The sequence below is a fragment of the Dama dama genome, chromosome 7 (genome assembly GCF_033118175.1).
Source record: "Dama dama isolate Ldn47 chromosome 7, ASM3311817v1, whole genome shotgun sequence".
NCBI lineage: Eukaryota > Metazoa > Chordata > Mammalia > Artiodactyla > Cervidae > Dama > Dama dama.
In genome coordinates, this window is record NC_083687.1 from 12,424,294 (window position 1) to 12,444,643 (window position 20,350).

Genomic DNA, 20,350 nt, shown 5'->3' on the forward strand with positions numbered 1-20,350 from the left:
AAATAAATAACTTGAGACAAAAGAAAATGGAAGAGTAACATACCAAAATTTGTGGGATGAAATAAAAGCAATTCCAAGAGGGAAGTTCAGAGTGATAAATGCCCACCTGAAGAAATAAGTCTCAAGTAAACATCCTACCTTTCCACCTCAAGGAGCTAGAAAAAGAACAAACAAAGCCCAAAATTACTAGAAGAAAGTAAATAATCATAAGAGCAGAAATAAATGAAATAGATTGAAAAGACAAGAGAAGATCAATGGAACTAAGAGCCAGTTCTTTGAAAAGGTAAGCAAAACTGACAAACCTTTAGCTAGACTCACCAAGAAAAAAAGAGAAGACTCAAAATCAGAAATGAAAGAGAAGATGTTATAGCTGATGCAACAAAGGATCGTAACTGATATTATGAACAATTACATGCCAACAAATTTGACAACCTATAAGAAATGGATAAATTTCTAGAAACATACAACTTACCAATACTGAATCATGGTGAAATACAAAATCTGAACACAGACTGATTACTAGTAAGGAGATTAAATAAATCAGCAGCCAAAAACCTCTTAACAACTAAAGTCCAGGATTCACCAGCTTCACTGGTGAATTCTAATAAATATTCAGATAAGAATTAATCCCAATCCTTCACAAACTCTTCCAAAAAACAGTAGAGAAGGGAACTCTTCCAAATTCATTTTGAGGACAGCATTACCCCAATCCCAAAATTAGCCAAGTATGCCACAAGAAAAGAAAATTACAGGCCAGTATCACTGATGAATATACATGCAAAAATCCTCAACAAAACATTACTAAACCAAATTAAATAATACATTAAAAATATCATGTATCATGATCAAGTAAGGTTTATTCCAAGGATGAAGAATGGTTCAGTATCTGCACATCAGTCAACATGATATACCACATTAAAAAATGAAGGATAAAAATCACATGATCTTCTTAATAGATGCAAAAAGAGCATTTGACAAAATTCAGCATCCATTTACGATTAAAAACTCTCAACAAAGCGGCTATAGGGGAAACATATCTCAGTATCACTAAGGCCAGATGTGACAAGCCCACAATGACCATCATGTTCAATGGTGAGAAGCTGCAAGCTTTTCCTCTAAGATCAGGAACAAGACAAGGATGCCCACTCTCACCACTTGTATTCAATATAGGACTGAAGTCCCAGCCAGCACAATTAGTCAAGAAAGAGAAATAAAAGGTATCCAATTTAGAAAGGAAAAAGTGTGTAACTGTTACTATTTGCAGATGACATGACACTACATCTAGAAATCTAAAAACTCCATCAAAAACCCATTCAGTTCAGTTCAGTCGCTCAGTCGTGTCCGACTCTTTGCGACCCCATGATTGCAGCACGCCAGGCCTCCCTGTCTATCACCAACTCCTGGAGTTTACTCAAACTCATGTCCATCGAGTCGGTGATGCCATCCAGCCATCTCATCCTCTGTCGTCCCCTTCTCCTCTTGCCCCAAATCCCTCCCAGCATTACGGTCTTTTCCAATGAGTCAACTCTTCGCATCAGGTGGCCAAAGTACTGGAGTTTCAGCTTCAACATCAGTCCTTCCAATGAACATCCAGGACTGATCTCCTTTAGGATAGACTGGTTGAATCTCCTTGCAGTCCGAGGGACTCTCAAGAGTCTTCTCCAACACCACAGTTCAAAAGCATCAATTTTTCGGCACTCAGCTTTCTTCACAGTCCAACTCTCACATCCATACACAACCACTGGAGAAACCATAGCCTTGACCAGACGGACCTTTGTTGGCAAAGTAATGTCTTTACTTTTTAATATGCTATCTAGGTTGGTCATAACTTTCCTTCCAAGGAGTAAGCGTCTTTTAATTTCATGGCTGCAATCACCATCTACACTGATTTTGGAGCCCCAGTAAAGTCTGACACTGTTTCCACTGTCTCCCCACCTATTTCCCATGAGGTGATGGGACCAGACGCCACGATCTTAGTTTTCTGAATGTTAACCTTTAAGCCAACTTTTTCACTCTCATCTTTCACTTTCATCAAGAGGTTTTTAGTTCCTCTTCACTTTCTGCCATAAGGGTGGTATCATCTGCATATCTGAGGTTACTGATATTTCTCCCGGCAATCTTGAGTCCAGCTTGTGCTTCATCCAGCCCAGCGTTTCTCATGATGTATTCTGCATAGAAGTTAAATAAGCAGGGTGACAATATATAGCCTTGATGTACTCTTTTTCCTATTTGGAACCAGTCTGTTGTTCCATGTCCAGTTCTAACTGTTGCTTGTTGACCTGCATAAAGGTTTCTCAAGAGGCAGGTCAGGTGGTCTGGTAGTCCCATCTCTTTCAGGATTTTCCACAGTTTATTGTGATCCACACAGTCGAAGGCTTTGGCATAGTCAATAAAGCAGAAATAGATGTTTTTCTGGAACTCTCTTGCTTTTTCGATGATCCATCGGATGTTGGCAATTTGATCTCTGGTTCCTCTGCCTTTTCTAAAACCAGCTTGAACATCTGGAAGTTGACGGCTCACGTATTGCTGAAGCCTGGCTTGGAGAATTTTGAGCATTACTTTACTAGCGTGTGAGATGAGTGCAATTGTACGGTAGTTTGAGCATTCTTTGGGATTGCCCTTCTTAGGGATTGGAATGAAAACTGACCTTTTCCAGTCCTGTGGCCACTGCTGAGTTTTCCAAATTTGCTGGCATATTGAGTGCAGCACATTCACAGCATCATCTTTCAGGATTTGAAACAGCTCAACTGGAATTCCATCACATCCACTAGCTTTGTTCGTAGTGATGCTTTCTAAGGCCCACTTGACTTCACATTCCAGGATGTCTGGTTCTAGGTGAGTGATCACACCATTGTGATTATCTGGCTCATGAAGATCTTTTTTGTACAGTTCTTCTGTGTATTCTTGCCACCTCTTAATATCTTCTGCTTCTGTTAGGTCCATACCATTTCTGTCCTTTATCGAACCCATCTTTGCGTGAAATGTTCCTTTGGTATCTCTAATTTTCTTTCTTTTTTTTTTTTTTTCTAATTTTCTTGAAGAGACCTCTAGTCTTTCCCATTCTGTTGTTTTCCTCTATTTCTTTGCATTAATCGCTGAGGAAGGCTTTCTTATCTCTCCTGGCTATTCTTTGGAACTCTGCATTCAAATGGGAATATCTTTCCTCTTCTCCTTTGCTTTTCACTTCTCTTCTTTTCACAGCTATTTGTAAGGCCTCCTCAGACAACCACTTTGCCTTTTTGCATTTCTTTTCCACGGGGATGGTCTTGATCCCTGTTCTCCTGTACTCACGAACATCAGGCTCTCTGTCTTAGGACTAATAAATAAAAGGAGTCCAAATTGAAAAGGAAGAAGTAAAACCGTCATTGTTTCCAGATAACATGATGCTATTCATAGAAAATCCTAAAGATAACACCCAAATACTAGTGGATGTCATCAATGCATAGGTAAAATTGCAGGATACAAAATTAATACACAAAACTTTGTTGCATTTCTATACACTAATAAACTATCAGAAAGAGAAATTTAAAAACAATCCAAATTACCATCACCTCTAAAAGAATAAAATACTTAGGAATAAATCTAACTAAAGAAAAAGATCTGTACTCAGAAAACTATAATACACAAATGAAAGAAATTGAAGACAACACAGATGGGAAAACTAGTTGTGTTCACAAACTAGAAGAATTAATACTGTTAAAATGACCATGCTACTCAAGGTAATCTATAGATTCAATGCAATTCCTATTAAAAATACCAATAGCATTTTCCATAGAACTAGTAATTCTAAAGTCTGTATGGGAACACAAAAGATTCTGAAGAGCCAAAATGATCTTGAGAAAGAATAAAAGAGCTGGAGGTATCAGGTGCCCTGATTTTAAATTATACTACAAAGCTACAATTATCAAAACAGTACAGTAATGGCACAAAAATGGAGACATAGACAAATGGAACAGAATTGGGAGCCCAGAAATAATGCACTTACATAATTAACCTATGGCAAGGGAGGCAAGAATATACAATGGGGAAAAGACAGGCTCTTCAATAGGTGGTGCTGGGGCTACTCTGGTGGCTCAGTGGTACAGAATCTGCCTGCCAACACCAGAAACATGGGTTTATCCCTGATCCTGGAAGATATCAGATGCTGCACAGCAACTAAGCCCACACACCACAACTACTGAGCTGGTGCTCTAGAGCCTGGGAGCCACAACTACTGAGCCCACATGCCAGAACTACTGAAGCCCATGTGCCCTGGAGCCCATGCTCTGCAACAAGAAAAGCCACCACATCGAGAGCCTGCACACTGCAACTGCAGAGCAGCCCCCTCACCACAACTAGAGAAAAGCCCACCCAGCAACAAAGACCCAGCACAGTCAAAAATAAACAAATAAAGTTATATACATATAAAAATAAGAGAAATAACAGCCTATGTGTATGATAAGGGGCATGGGTCAATAAAAAAAAGTGGTGCTGGAAAAACTGGACAGCTACATGTAAAAAAATCAAATTAGAACATTTTTTCACACCATATAACAAAAAGGTCTCAAAATGGAATATACTTTTCTGGAAATTTTTTTAGATTATAGTCGCCATAAAGTTTGGAATTGGCTTTACAGAATATTATTACAGGGATAGGAAATTTACATGTCTTCATGCATTCAGTACTTTAGATTACTTACACAGTGTACAGTGGTATTATTTCAAAATGGAAATATGGAGCTTCAATTACAACATTACAACATTAAAAATCATTGCCTTACACTAAAGTAGGTTACTGGAGCAATGTCAAAGAATGGGCCCAAGAATTATTACAGCTTCTGCCACCTAGGTTTTTCATCAGAAATAAAGCACTGTGATATCACAGAAACCTACTATCCCAACATACTGTGATATAAAAGTTTTAAAATCATACTTCAAAAGTTTACTTAAAATCATACCCAAATCTTGGCTTCTAAACAGCAGTCTTCAGTAACAAGAACCAGGGCTCCTCAAAGAAATGACTGACTCCAGGGTTGGTGCAGAAAAACCACAAGATAAACACATAATTATCTTGTACCAGAAAGTACAGAAGTGCTCAAAGAATAAAGGAGACATGTCAAAGAACCAAAAGTCAGTGTGAAGGGATCCCAATGGCCAAATATGAAAGAATTTGAGCATCCTAATAACAAGTGCAATTGATTAAACTCTACTGAATAAAAGAGACCCCATAAATTTATGCTAATGTAGACAGCTAGAATGATAAATAAATGAATGGTGCAAAGGGAAAGTTTTCTAGTAACACAATGCTGACCAATTAACTACATAGAAGGAAATCATAAAATTAGGTAATTACCATTTTGTAACCATTGTATCAATAACTGTTTTAGGTGAGACTCAATAATGAATGCTGAAATGGTGAAATTTTGATAAGGAAAAAATTATACATACAGGTCAAAATATCTCCCCAGAAATAAGCTATGAATTGCAAAGAGGAAAAAAATCATAATTTTATGGTAAAGAAACATGGTAGTCACTATGTTAACTCAGCAAAGATAACATCACCAATACTGAGACAGGTATCAATTGTGTCCTGATGTGATGCACCAAGGAAGATACATTTCACTTAGGCAATGCCAACACATATAAGCTGAATCACAAGGAAACAGAAAAAAGCAAACTGAGAGAAATTCCAGAAACAAATGGCCTATATTCTTAAAGAGCACCAATGTCGGGAAACGCAAAGGCAGGCAAGGAACTGCTGTAGATTTAGGAGACACAAAAACTAAGTGCAGTGCATGACCCTGGGTTAGACACTACACCAGAAAAAAACCCTTTTTTCTACAAAAGACATTGAGACAATTGACAAAAATTCAAAAATTGAGTAAGATCTAAATTAAATACTGTATTAACACTTTATTTCCTATTTTGATAATTAAATTGTGAATATATAAATGAATGTCTTTGTTCAAAGGGGCTATATAAAGTGTTTGAGGACAGAGGTACACAATATCTGTGACTTACTCTCAAACAGTTCATATATAAAGGTTTTTTTCCCCTCAGGCATCTACATTTCGCACTGATATGACTAAGATGGCAGCACAAACTTCTTAGAGCCTGCTTATTGTCTGGAAGGTTTACCCACATTTATGATTCAACAGCCACTAGATGGCAATCTGAGTGATCTCTTAATTTAATCTCAGCAGCCTAGGCTTCTACAGGGAGCATTTTGCACTTACTATACTTAAAAAACAAAACCAAAAAACAACTGGTAATCTTTAATAAAGCACTAATATATAATAACATACTATGTATTAGGCAACCACTACACTCAAAATAGATGTTTTCATAATGGCTTATACAAGGCCTGACATAATCTTTACGCTGTCCAGCTTTGCCCCTGCAAACCCACTTTATTGACCATGTATCTCTTTAGATCTATGTTAACGGGTTGCCATTTCAGAAAACTTCCTTGACCCTCCTACATAAAACAGTAGTTAGGGGCATGCCCTCCCCTGCCCTCTTACCCCGCTTCATTTTTCTTCAGCGATTGATGTTTTTTCCTACACACTCCCAGAATTTAAGTTTCATGAGGACAGACTTTATTTTGCTCATTACCTGTAAAATGGGATATAAATACCTACAAAAGGTACATATACAAGGCAAGTATCTTCTCCCCTTTTTAGCTGTTACTCATCACTCAACTGAAAAGCATTACATCCCACCCCAACCCCAGCAATCACCTAATGGAATCAGACTGTGAAGAGTTATTAAATGTCAAATATTGAAGTGTTTTATGTGGAAGGAAATCAAGAAACTTAAGCAGCAGAAACGATGCTTTAGAAAAATTCTTCTGACAAGAAGATGGTAAAAGTGTATGAGGGCTGGAAACCAAAGATGCAGGAGACACAGTCAAGGTCTTTGGTGTTAGGAGACTTGGGTTTGATCCTGGTTCTATAGTCTGCCAGAGCCCCACAACTTTGGGTGAACTGCTAATTCAAGAAGCTCTCTGTGCTTCAGTTGCCTAGTACCTAAAATGAGGGCAGAAAAACACCTACCTCCTGAGGAACACAGTGGTTCTTTTTATCCTGTATCAGTGGCCGATGCATACATTTTAGCAGTACATATATGAAATAAGGGAAAAGAAACAAGCAGACATTTGTTCATTTATTTTTACTGAGTGCCTACAGGTATGCCACGTTCCGTCCTAGGCACTGGGAATGCAGCTGTGAGGAAAAAGATCTCTGGGCCTTTATTATGTTTACATGCTAGCACAAGGTGACTAAAGGAGCCCCAGTTTATCTGAGCTGTCTGGTTTCTGAGTGTCAGCTGGTGAACTGCTCAACTGGGGAGGAAAGAACTCCCATCAAAGTCCTCTCTCTTGATGTCTCTCAAGGAGATACATGTTCTATTATGTCAGGCTATGAGAAGGGCTATAAAGAAAACTTAAGTAGGGTAAGGAGACAAGAGTATGCTGACATTATTTTAAATAGGGTTGTGACATTTGAGTAAAGAGGTGAGAGATGCTAGAGTTTCACCTGGAAAGATCCAAAAATTAAACAAAAGTCAGGAGGAAGAACTGATTTGAAGATGATGTATTTGGGGTCTTAGAAATGATTTAGCTCTGGCTTCAAAGACAAACTAAAAGCTGACTGGAAAAAGCACCTTAGAAACTAGTTTACTTACATGCAAACTTTAGTCTTCTACTTCTTTCTGCCTTGAGGAATGAATAATTGCAGGAGCTCCTATGGCAGAGAACTATCATCAAGGAACCATATTATGGGTTCAACTATATCCCCCTCAAAAAAGCGTTTGGCAACAATGAAACAAAAATCTGAGTGCCTAAATTTATCAGATAGTATGTACACAAATTAAACAAACTATCCCTGATCTTTGGCAATTCTACTCCAATCTAGACTTGATTCATACATGTACATATTAGAAATACCAACAGATGAGTTAAAAGCACATTAGCTCAACACATGAACAGTAGTAAACGTTACATAAGAGTCAAAGGTAAACCCATTTAAGGTAAGGAAGAAAACATGAACACGGAGTAGTCACCAAAGCACTTTACTCTAGCTGAGCACTGATCCAGGCACGCAAGTACAATTTCATCATCAGAATTTCACCATCAGCTGATAAGGCAGCTCAGACTCAAGGAAGTCAAACGATAATTGTCCAAGTTCACCCAACAGCCACGTCAGAGGCAAGTTGGAACCTAGGACTATGTGACTAAAAAAGACAAGCTCTTTTTGGTAAACAGTATGTGAACATGAGTTTCCCAGGTGGCACAGTGGTAAAGAATTCATCTGCCAATGCAGGGGACTCAAGAGACGTGAGTTCTATCCCTGGGTCAGGAAGATCCCCTGCAGCAGACAATGGCAACCCGGTCCTGCATACTTGCCTGAAAAATTCCACGGACAGAGGAGCCTAGCGAGCTACATGTAATCCATGGGGTCGCAGAGTGAGACACAACTGAGCGCGCGTGCACGCACACAGGAGAGCATACGCCTCTCCCACCTGCCTACCCGCAACACGAGCACGCGCACAGGAGAGCATACGCCTCTCCCACCTGCCTACCCGCAACACGAGCACGCGCACAGGAGAGCATACGCCTCTCCCACCTGCCTACCCGCAACACGAGCACGCGCACAGGAGAGCATACGCCTCTCCCACCTGCCTACCCGCAACACGAGCACGCGCACAGGAGAGCATACGCCTCTCCCACCTGCCTACCCGCAACACGAGCACGCGCACAGGAGAGCATACGCCTCTCCCACCTGCCTACCCGCAACACGAGCATGCTGCTGCGTGGTCCCTTCAGTCGTGTCCGACTGTGCAACCCCACGGACTGCAGCCCGCCAGGCTCCTCTGTCCATGGCAGTCTCAGGGCAAGAATACTGGAGCGGGTTGCCATGCCCTCCTCCAGGGGGATCTGCCCAGCAAAGGGACTGAAATGGGGTCTCCTGCACTGCAAGATTCTTTACTGCTGAGCCAGCAGGGAAGGGAAGCAACACAAGCGTAAGTTATCTAACTTATGTCATTATATTCTTAACACTAGCAAAGAAATATGCAACATACAATTCTTGCAAAATCTATTCTCAAAAGCAAAGGTAGTCATAGAAGAGAAAGAGTACCAAGGGATCTTGCCACCAAGCTCGTGTATAGAAAGGACCTGACATCTGTGGTTAAACAGCTTGGTTGAAAAGACATTCAAGATCCTTCACATGCTGAAGGGCAGCACCACAATCAAGAGCAACGTGAACAAGAAGATACAGCTGCCCCAAAATTACCTTTATTATTGGTTACAAAATAAGACTACTTTAGTATTTCAGGTTCTAAGTCCATAAGTCCACCCCCAAAAGGACAGGTAGCATTGTTCAAAATGTCTAGTCACTCAAAACAAAGAATTTAGAATTTGAGTGAATTAAATAATATATAAAGGTCATCAACATGACTCATATACCACCACCAAACTTCATGTCACTGATGACTGTTCACCACTACTGGTGACAATTCTTATATACTAATTTAAAATATATATCAAATCTTCTCAAACCTTTTGGTAGGCAATCTTTAAATATCTATTGTGCAAAGCATTTAAGCCACCAATAAATTACCCAATAGCAATGAATTACATCTGACCTTAACCTTCATCTATATAACCACAGGCTCACCATGGTACAAATGAGTGTACCATTTGTACCATGCCAGCTAACTTCTCTGTCCAGTGCTACTATACTTTTCTGAAAATGAAGTATATTTCACTTATTTTGTGTATATTTTGTGTATAAACCACTTATTTTGTGGTTTCTGACAACTTTCTGAAACCACTCGTTGAGGGAGTTGAAAAAACTAGATACTGTGGTCTTCATAGCTAATCTCATGGATCTTTTTCAAATTCCAAGTTAATCCTCTAGTAAGAGGCACACAGAACCACAGGGCTTTTCCACAACTGTGCTTACTATAACTTTAGGGAGAAGTGCTAAAGACAGTATTAGGCCTAATGATTAGGCCAATTAATGACTAACTCTCACCTTGAAGACTCTACCGCAGAGATTACAAACTGGAAAATTCTGAAAGAGATGGGAATACCAGACCACCTGACCTGGTTCTTGAGAAACCTTTATGCAGGTCAGGAAGCAACAGTTAGAACTGGACATGGAACAACAGACTTGTTCCAAATAGGAAAAGGAGTACAATACAGTACAATACAGTCAAGGCTGTATATTGTAACCCGTCTTATTTAACTTATATGCAGAGTACATCATGAGAAACGCTGGGCTGGAGGAAGCACAAGCTGTAATCAAGACTGCCGGGAGAAATATCAATAACCTCAGATATGCAGATGACACCACCCTTACAGCAGGAAGTGAAGAAGAACTAAAGAGCCTCTTGATGAAAGTGAAAGAGGAGAGTGAAAAAGTTGGCTTAAAGCTCAACATTCAGAAAACTAAGATCATGGCATCTGGTCCCATCACTTCATGGCAAACAGATGGGGGAACAGTGGTTGACTATTTTTCTGGGCTCCAAAATCACTGCAGATGGTGATCACAGCCATGAAATTTTAAAAGACGCTTACTCCTTGGAAGGAAAGTTATGACCAACCTAGACAGCATATGAAAAAGCAGAGACATTATTTTGTCAAAAAAGGTCCGTCTAGTTAAGGCTGTGGTTTTTCCAGTGGTCATGTATGGATGTGAGAGTTGGACTCTAAAGAAAGCTGAATGCTGAAAAACTGATGCTTTTGAACTGTGGTGTTGGAGAAGACTCTTGAGAGTCCCTTGGACTGCAAGGAGATCCAACCAGTCCATCCTAAAGGAGAAGTCCTGGGTGTTCACTGGAAGGACTGATGTTGAAGCTGAAACTCCAATACTTTGGCCACCTCATGTGAAGAGCTGACTCATTTGAAAAGACCCTGATGCTAGGAAAGGTTGAAAGCAGAGAAGGGGACAATAGAGGATGAGATGGCTGGACGGCATCACCGACTCGATGGACATGGGTTTGGGTGGACTCCGGGAGTTGGTGATGGACAGGGAGGCCTGGTGTGCTGTGGTTCATGGGGTCGCAAAGAGTCGGACACGACTGAGCTGAACAAACTGCAGACTGTAAAATCCTGCCTCTAACTTTTATAATAGTTTTTAAAAAATTAAAAGTCACAGAAAGGGTCTCTCAAAAAATCAAAAGACCTGGTAACATGACTCATCTTCTCACAGAAAGCCCACCCCATCACCATTCCCTTTGGGCTTATTAATCATATGCTTCAGAAGCCATATTCTAAAAGTAAATCAACACAATCACAAATTACTGTTCATACAATATTCATTCTCAACTAAGAACACAAATGACCCAAACTCTACAAGAAGGTTTTTAAAAAGCCAAAGATGATGTAAAATGAAGCAAAAATTAAATAAATGAATCTGTGTACCAGGTGGTAACATAATCACACAGCAAGGAACTAGCTCACATAACTTTAAAACTCAGGAATTTGACTCTCTACCCCAATACTATGCCCTAAGAACAACAATCTGAAGAAATCATTAGCTTTCTTCAATAATCATATTACTTGGTGGTAGTATTGACATTGTCATTTTCAGACTATTTTGTATTCATGCTGTGGGAAAAGAAAATGAGTAATTATGTTGCTGCTGTTGAGAACTGGGGTTTTCAATGTGGGAGAAAGGAGATAGAGATGTAAGATCTAAGGAAAACCCTTGGGTCATTCAATTTGATTTTTAAGTATAACATAAACTCATTATTTTTTTAAAAGAGAAAAAAACACAACTTATTTCCTAACCACAGACAAGTCCTAGAAACAATGACTAAATTTAGTAGAAATAAGTGCCCAGATTGTGATTTCTAAATGTCATTTCTCACCAAAAGAGTATTCTTAGAGAAAGGGCTACTTCCTAGTCTGGGGCAGAAAATGTACAAGTCTGGACAAACTGTCACACCACACACCAAAAACTATCAAAAATGCCTCAGGTTGAGTCAAAACTACTCAGCAGCCAGCATGAAGGGACTCCAATTGGCCAAAAATAGGACAATCGATAGAAATAACTATACACATTACAAAATGCATGAACATTAAAAACATGCTAAGTGAAAGAAGTCAGTCACAAAAGACGCACATAAAGTATGATTCCATTTATACACAATGTCCAGCCTAGGCAAATCTATGGAGAAAGAAAGTGGTTGCCGATGGCAGGAGGTCAGACAGAATGGGAGGTAATGAGGAATGGCTGTAAATGGGTACAGCATTTCTTTTTGAGGTGATGGAACTATTTCAAACTTACCAGATAGTGGTGATGCTTGCAAGACTGTGAACATACTGAAAACCACTGAACTATACACTTTACACAGGTGAATTTTATGGTATATAAACAATACCTCCATAAAGCTGCATAAAACAGGGACTTCCCTAGTGGTCCAGTGGCTAAGACTCCGCACTTCCAATGCAGGGAGCCCAGGTTTCATCCCTAGTTGGGAAGCTAGATCCCCCATGCCACGACTTCCATGCCACAACTAATAGGCTGCTGCAAAAATAACTGCGGTTTTTGCATTGTTGAATTTGCCATTTGATGCTGGAATACATTCTTAAATAAATGTGGTTATGTCATAGATCATTTCAATGTGCATTTCTCAGTTTATGGGGTTTTTTTGCTAATTTATTACTTGCTGTTAATGATATTACTTTTTTTATATTTATTTTGGATAATGGAAATGATGTTAGACAAAAAGCAAATCTGAACAATTTTCTCATCTTTCTATACTTCTATTTATTATTTTTGGTTGCCCTGGGTTTTCACTGCTACTCACAGGATTTTCTCAGTTGCAGCAAGCTGAGGCTACTCTTCGTTGCGGTGCTCAGGCTTCTCTCGTTGTGGAGCACAGGCTCTAGGTGTATGGGTTTAGCAGTTGCAGCTCACAGGCTCTAGAGCCTGGGCTCAGTAGTTGTGATGCATGGACTTAGCTGCTCCAAGGCGTGTGGAATCTTCCTAGACCACGGACTGAACCCACGTTCCTAACATTGGCAAGTGTATTCTTATCCACTGTATCACCAGGGGAGTCCCTCAAACGATTTTATTTGAGTTCAAAATGGGTCGTAAAGCAGCAGAGACAACTCACAACATCAGCAAAGCATTTGGCCCAGAAACTGCTAACAGTGCGGGGCTGCCTCAAGAGGTTTTGCAAAGGAGGTTCGAGTCTGCACGATGAGGAGTACAGTGGCCGGCCAGCAGAAGTTATGACGACTGACTGACAGCCATCATTGAAGCTGATCCTCCTACAACTACACAAGAAGTTGCTGAAGAACTATGTCAATCATTCTACAACTGTTTGGCATCTCAAGCAAATTGGAAAGATGAAAAAGCTCGGTAAGCTGAGCTGACCGAAAATCAAAACAATCATTATTTTGAAGTGTCGTCTTCTCTACTCTATGCAACAATAATGAATCATTCCTCAATCAGATCATGATATGCGACCGAAAGTGGATTTTATATGACAACTGGCAATGACCAGCTCAGTAGCTGGACGGAGAAGAAGCTCCAAAGCACATGTCATGGTCACTGTTGGGTGGTCGGCTGCCCATCTGATCCACTACAGCTTTCTGAATCCCGGCGAAACCATTACATCTGAGAACTATGCTAAACAAATCGATGAGATGCACCGAAAACTGCAATGCCTACAGCCGGCACTGATCAACAGAAAGGGCCCAATGCTTCTCCACTACAACACCTGATCACTTCAGAAGCTGAACAAATTGGGCTACGAGTTTTGCCTCATCTGCCATATTCACCTGACCTCTCCCCAACTGACTACCACTTCTTCAAACATCTAGAAAACTTTTTGTAGGGAAAACACTTTCACAACCAGAAGGCAGAAAATGCTTTCTAAGAGTTTGTCAAACCCCAAAGCATGGATTTTTACACTATGGGAATAAACAAACTTAATTCTTGTTGGCAAAAATAGGTTGATTATAGTGGTTCCTATTTTGATTAATAAAGATGTTTGAGCCTAATTAAAATGATTTAAAATCCACAGTCTGAAATGGCCATTATGTTTGCACCAACCTAATAAAAGATCCCAGTTCAGCTCAGTCGCTCAGTCATGTCCGACTCTTTGCGACCCCATGAACCGCAGCACGCCAGGCCTCCCTGTCCATCACCAACTCCTGGAGTCCACCCAAACCCATGTCCATCGAGTCGGTGATGCCATCCAACCATCTCATCCTCTGTTGTCCCCTTCTCCTCCTGCCCTCAATCTTTCCCAGCATCAGGGTCTTTCTCCCGTGTATGACAAAAAATTGTAGGTGTGATAATAGTACTGTAGTTATGTATTTAAAAAGGAAGAGTCCAGGACTTCCCTGGCAGTTCAGTAGTTAAGACTCCCGTGGTCCCAGTGCAGGGTGTACATGTTCAATCCCTGATCAGGGAACTAAGATACCTCATGTCACATGATGTGGCCTAAAAGAAAAAAAAATTAAGAGTCCCAAGCTTACCAAATGATATGTCTTGGGTTTGCTTTAAAATAAGATGGAAGGAAGTAGAAGATAAAGATGAAATAACATCAGCCATAGTTGATAACTGTTGAAGTTGAGGCGGATTTTGCCATTTTCTCTTGACAATCAAGCTGTCAATTCTGCACAACCTCGGAATTACTGCATTTCACAAATTCAAACATGAAAATGTTTCCCACCAATTCACATCTCTGAAATAAAGACACATCTTATAGTGAATGGTGCTATCAGGTTAACTGTGAGTATTTAATAAAATGGTGAATTAAAAACTAATAGCATCTTAAATTCAAAGAAAAACTGTAAAAATATTTTTAGATACCTATATCTCTTCAGCTAAATCATTAAAACTAATAGCTATCTGTCTTTTTTTATATGCTTGGATTACTTCAGATACAGTGAGAGAAGCATTAAAATACTTGAATCAATATAAAAATGAACTTAGTCCCCAAACCAGCATTGGTGGTAGACAGGATCTGGGAAACACTGGGCAAAAGTCTATATAAGGTGGGAGGAAAAAAATGTTTGCTACAGTTATTCTACCAGGTCTAAAAAATATGGTAAAAATTAATTTTTGTTGACCAGCCTGTCTTTTTTCATTTTTAACAAAGGAGTTCCTAAGCAACAGTCACTTTTAGCATTTCAACAAGTTGCTGGTTTCAAGCAATCTAAAGGAACACGATAAAGCCTCTGGGTCTTGCTACAGAAGAAACACTAAAAGAAATAAAATTTACTAACATATATAAACTTACTGAGAAAGAAGACAAGAAAACATTTCTGATAACAGCAATTCTAAAGGTGAAATTTTAGTAGTATATAATTTTTCAAGTACATATTTTAATGGAATCACACAAAATTTAAAATGCCACTGTTTTTTAAACATCAGACAGTTGACAATTACCTTTGAAAATTTCAAAAAGCAAAGAAAAAGATAGATTACCCACATTTTAAAAAGTCAATTTATGTCAAAACACACTATAAATGCAATTTGAAAGGCTATGAAGTTGAGAGAAATACAAACCTGCCACATAACAAAAGCTATATTCTTATCAAGTAGCTCTTAAGATTAAGAAAAGAATCAACATCCAACATAAAAATGGGCAAAAGATAATAGCTGGCCAATAATATCCTCCAAATGGTCAACTTTGTTAGTAATAAAAGAAATTAAGATATCTCATAGATTACCAGTTTTGCGAAGCTTTTTCAAGTAATACTGCCCAGTCCTGGAGGCTAAGCAGGAGCTGGAAGAACATTCCTATTCCTAACACTCTGCCTGCAGCCGTCCTCCTTCAAGTGTCACCTTACTAATGTGGCTTCCTTCACCCTATTTAAAACTGTACCCCCATCTCAGCTTCTCAATCCCTCTTATCTTCCTCTATTTTCCACCTTATCACTTAACATACTACGTAATTTACCTATGATGTCTATTGTTTATTCTATGTATCCTCTCATTAAAATAAACTGCTTCTAAGTGTTTAATGAATAGGAGCTGGTTAACTTTTTCTGGAGAAAACTTTGACAATATGAACTTAAAATTTTTTAAATGTACACACTAGTAATATCACTTCTAAGAATTTATCCTAAGGAAATAATCACTGATGGGAGCAATGGTAATCCAAAAGACTATTCATCTTAGCTGTGAATTAATAGCCTATAGTGGAATGTTTAAAACGATGTGAAATACTTAAGCTGTGAAAAATGTTCCTGGTAATGTTAACTAGGGAGAAGTATATTCAATAACTCTATTTTTGTCTTTAAAAGTATATGCATGTTTATTAATAGGAACTAAAATAAATTATGGTCCATCCATTTGATGGAATGCTAAATGAAGCTACTGTCTAGCGTCTTGAATGGAACCGTTCCTAAGATGATGAAAAAGGTAGACCTTTAAAAAAAAAAAATGGTAATCTTGCACTACATAGAACTGGAGCAGAACCAATTTTCAAGGTACATTGTTAAACATAAAACACATCTAATACCATTTAATTTTAAAAAAACGGTTTCAAGTTTATGTACTCTACCCTTTACTGGATAAAAATGTTGAAATTTTTTTTCAAAGTATTGTCCCTTCTGAGTTTTCAATTACATTTTTGGAAAATTAAGACTCCCCTCTGACACCATATATGAGTGCTAAAATGAGCAAAAGCACTTCTCCAGCTCAAAAAATTTTACTACCAAACTTATACTAACTCCATAAAGTTCTTTAACTGCAAATACAGTGTAAATTACTGTCCAAACTAACTTCCTAAGCTATGTAATAATCAGTTATGAAATCTATTCTGGAATTATATGATTCTGTGGAATAGAAACACATATATTTCTAAGCAATATATATCTACATCTATATATGTTTCTATTCCATACAATTTCAAATGCAGATGTAAATCACATTAAATTATAAAATTATAATAAACAAATAAAGGCACACAGCTTTTGATTTACACATTGAAAACTGAATGCTTAAAGGGAGATAGAACACTATCCTTTATAAACAGACATATCCAGGGGGCGATGAACGTGTACCTCAACATCAAGGCATCCTGAGGTCCCTTATTCAGAAGCCTCTGTTCAGTTGGCCTCTACCATAACTGTCCTTAGATACACCAAAAGGAATTGTCACTGGGAGATATACCAGGACTTTGGGACGTGTCAGATTTGGGTTAGAATCCTAGCTTCAAATTTTCTAGGTGGGTAATTTGGTGAATTTCAATTTCCTTATCTATAAATAAAATAGAGACTGTCACCAACTAGTTAACATCAGTAAATGAGAGTACAGTGTGTGAAAAAGTGAAATGGATAAGGAATTCTCCAAGTAAGACAACTAAAGCTCCCCAAGTCAGATATTTCAGCAGAGTTAAAAGAACACAAAGGAAACAAATCCTAAAGAGCACTGAAATGGAAGACAGGAACGCTGGATTCCAGTTTTGACACTGCTACAAACAGGTGCAGCTCCCTGGGCATATTCTCTATAAAGTATGTCGATCCTAGTATTAAGATCCACAAAATAAACCGACTAAAAATCCTTTCCACCTGTACCACACCAGGACTAAATTACTAGAATGGCATTTACTGTTTTACATGAAAAATTTCTAAAATTATTCATTTAAATGCTTGCTTTTTTTAAACTTCAAGTCCTGATCAGTTTTCATTATGACTGAGCTACCAATTGTAACATGTAAGACTGTTTCCCTAACTAAGTAATCCAAGGTCCAAAGACTAAACAAACTATGGCATGCTTTTTGTCAGATTTTCTCCCTGACTAATATGGTAACTAGCAGCCTGCCTTTGCAAAATGACTGGAAATCAGGAGTGCAGTCAGAACTCATGGAATAGAGTCAGGTTACCTGAGTCAAATGGGGCTTGAACTTCTGACATAGTTCTCTAACCAAGCTAATTAATTAGACATCTCAGGTACTTAAAAGGAGGCTGGAGAAACCCACCCCCCCAAATCAAAATATTAATTAAAATAAATAAATAAAGCACCTCTGAAACTACAAGTAAATGGGGGTGGTTCAAAGAATCAAGGTTGTACAGTAACTGCTAATTATACGCAGTATTCACTTGTTTTTGTACAAGTAACTCTAAGTTACCCACGGTGGTGAATGGAAGAGTAACAGATAATCCAAAATACATATACTCAGCTTTACGAATAAAACATATGGTCTATATAGATAATCCAAAGTACTGAATATCTGGTTAAAAATAAAGTATATGATCACCCCTACTATATTTACCTCCCAAATTATAGGCTGATTCAGGCTAATATCAAGGTTCATTTCCTTATGAAGAGAACAAAGACAGAAGAATTCTAAATAATACAGTAAGTAATAAAATCACCACCTCCTTACATCAGAAGAAAACATATTGGTTTATAACTCATTCATATCAGCTCCACAGAGAGTAACATAACACACACACACACATACAGGAGAACCACAGAGAACAATAACACATACACAGAAACATTTAAATTCCCACTGCACAGGAGAACCAGGTTAGCTCCTTGTTGCTTCTATTAAACCTACCCGAGTAAAAACTGGTTTTTGAATCATCCATATACGGATAATCAAGAGGCAAATCAAATACATACACAAACATATATAAACTCATTTAAATACACTGGTTACCAAGCACTTCACAAAATAAATTCATAAAACAGTTGACTGAAACGAAGCAAGCTGTGAGTTCTTCTACTTTAGCTCTATTGATAGAAGTCATTTGCTCTCCTGATACATCAGGTAGCCGCCAAAAACAATACACATACGTACACACACGCACATATACCCGGATCTTGTATTATCACTCAGCAAGGAAACCTAGGAAAGCCTCGGAAATGAGTTTCATCAGCTCTGAAAGACGTAGATGGTGTACAACTCCAGGTAGACTCAAGTAAATGGAAAAGTGTCCAGAAAATAATGCATTCTTTCCCCAAGGCCCTCTGCAATTAAACGTGAGTTTAAGATAAAAGTTCTTCAGACTAAGCCTCACTTGCAGAAGCCCTCTACTGGGCGTTTTTATGAAGCTCTGACCAACTTTTGTGTTTCCCACAATAGCGCTAAACCACGATTATGCATCCTGCTGATAAAAAGGGGCCTGTAGCACTGAACAAACCATGTCAGAATCCTAACGGCGTTGGCTAAACAACTTCCCCGCCGCTGCTGCGATGCCCACTCCAGAAGGCCTCTGCATTCAGCCCAAGACAAGCAGCAACCGACACCGGCTGCAGACCAGGGGGCTGCCTGCACACCGAGAGGAAGGCGAGGCGCCTGCAGACTCAGGAAGTTGCCTAACCCTGGGGGGAAGCTCCTGCCCTCCTCTATAAAAGGGAGCGTGTAGGCTGGCAGACCGAAAGACGGAAAATTCATTCAAGAATTCCCTGGCCGCCTCCCCTGCACACGTAGGAGGCAAGTTAAGACGCTGCGAAGCAGGTATGGAAAGAGAACAGAGTTCACAAACTGATCATGATCCAACAGCTCGATGCGGAGGCCCAAACTCGGGGAGCCGGTGCCGCCTCCTGCAGTTGGGAAGGTAATGGCCCGGGCTGCTCCGGTCCTCCACCAATAGCCCTTTTCCAGCAGGCGCCGGGCTGCTCAGAACCAGACCTTCAGCAACCGAAGCTCCCTCCCACATGGTTCCAGGGGCGCAACCCTCCACGGACGCCCCGAGGCCATGTGGCCGGGGCCGCCCAGGTGCCCCAGACCCCGTGAACGTTCCAGGCGTGAAACCGGAGGAGAGGAAGTGCGGGGACAGACCCAGAGAACGGGATGTTGGGGTGCGAGACTCACTTCCTCTGGGCTTTGTCCTTCTTGGCCTTGGTCCTTTTCTTTCGGGCCTGGAGCGCAAGCACTGCAGGAGAGAGGGATGGATGAAGGGCGAATGGGGAGAAAAGGAGGCGACCAAGGTGAGGGTGGAGACCCAGCAGGGGTGAGAGGCCCGGGCGCCGGGCCTGCCTGAGGGGCGGCTCTGGGCCGAGGGCCGCGGCGTCTACTGGGCGGCCGCTCGGGGGGCTGGCTGCCCACGGGGCGCAAAGCAGCGCGCAGGCGGGGCGCGCCGGAGGGGGCTCGGGCCGGGTCAGGGAGCTGGCGAGCAGCGGTCGGCCTCGCCGGGCGAGGGCCGGGCCCCGGAGCTGCCCCAAGTCGCGGGCCGGCCTGGCGGGGAACAAGGGGCGATGACTGCCGGCGCGGAAGGACGCCCGAGCTGAGGGGCGCGGACCCGCAGCCCAGAAGAGGGGGGTGAGGGGCGGCGCCACCTCAGTGGAGGGGTGCCGCACGCCCGGGGACCGGACGGCGGCGGTTACGCGAAGCTCCCGGAGGTGACCCGGGCCTCGCCCCCGGCGGCCGTTGCCCCTCGTGGCGA

General features: G+C 40.4%; 1 protein-coding gene across 1 annotated transcript in view; it reads right to left on the reverse strand.

The window, feature by feature from the left end:
- Nucleotides 1-20,350, reverse strand: part of SRPK1 (SRSF protein kinase 1) — a 63,791-nt gene that overhangs the window by 43,393 nt on the left and 48 nt on the right. The window contains 2 exon segments of the mRNA XM_061146533.1: nt 19,780-20,324; nt 20,326-20,349. Coding sequence (XP_061002516.1) covers nt 19,780-20,324; nt 20,326-20,349 — 569 coding nt within the window.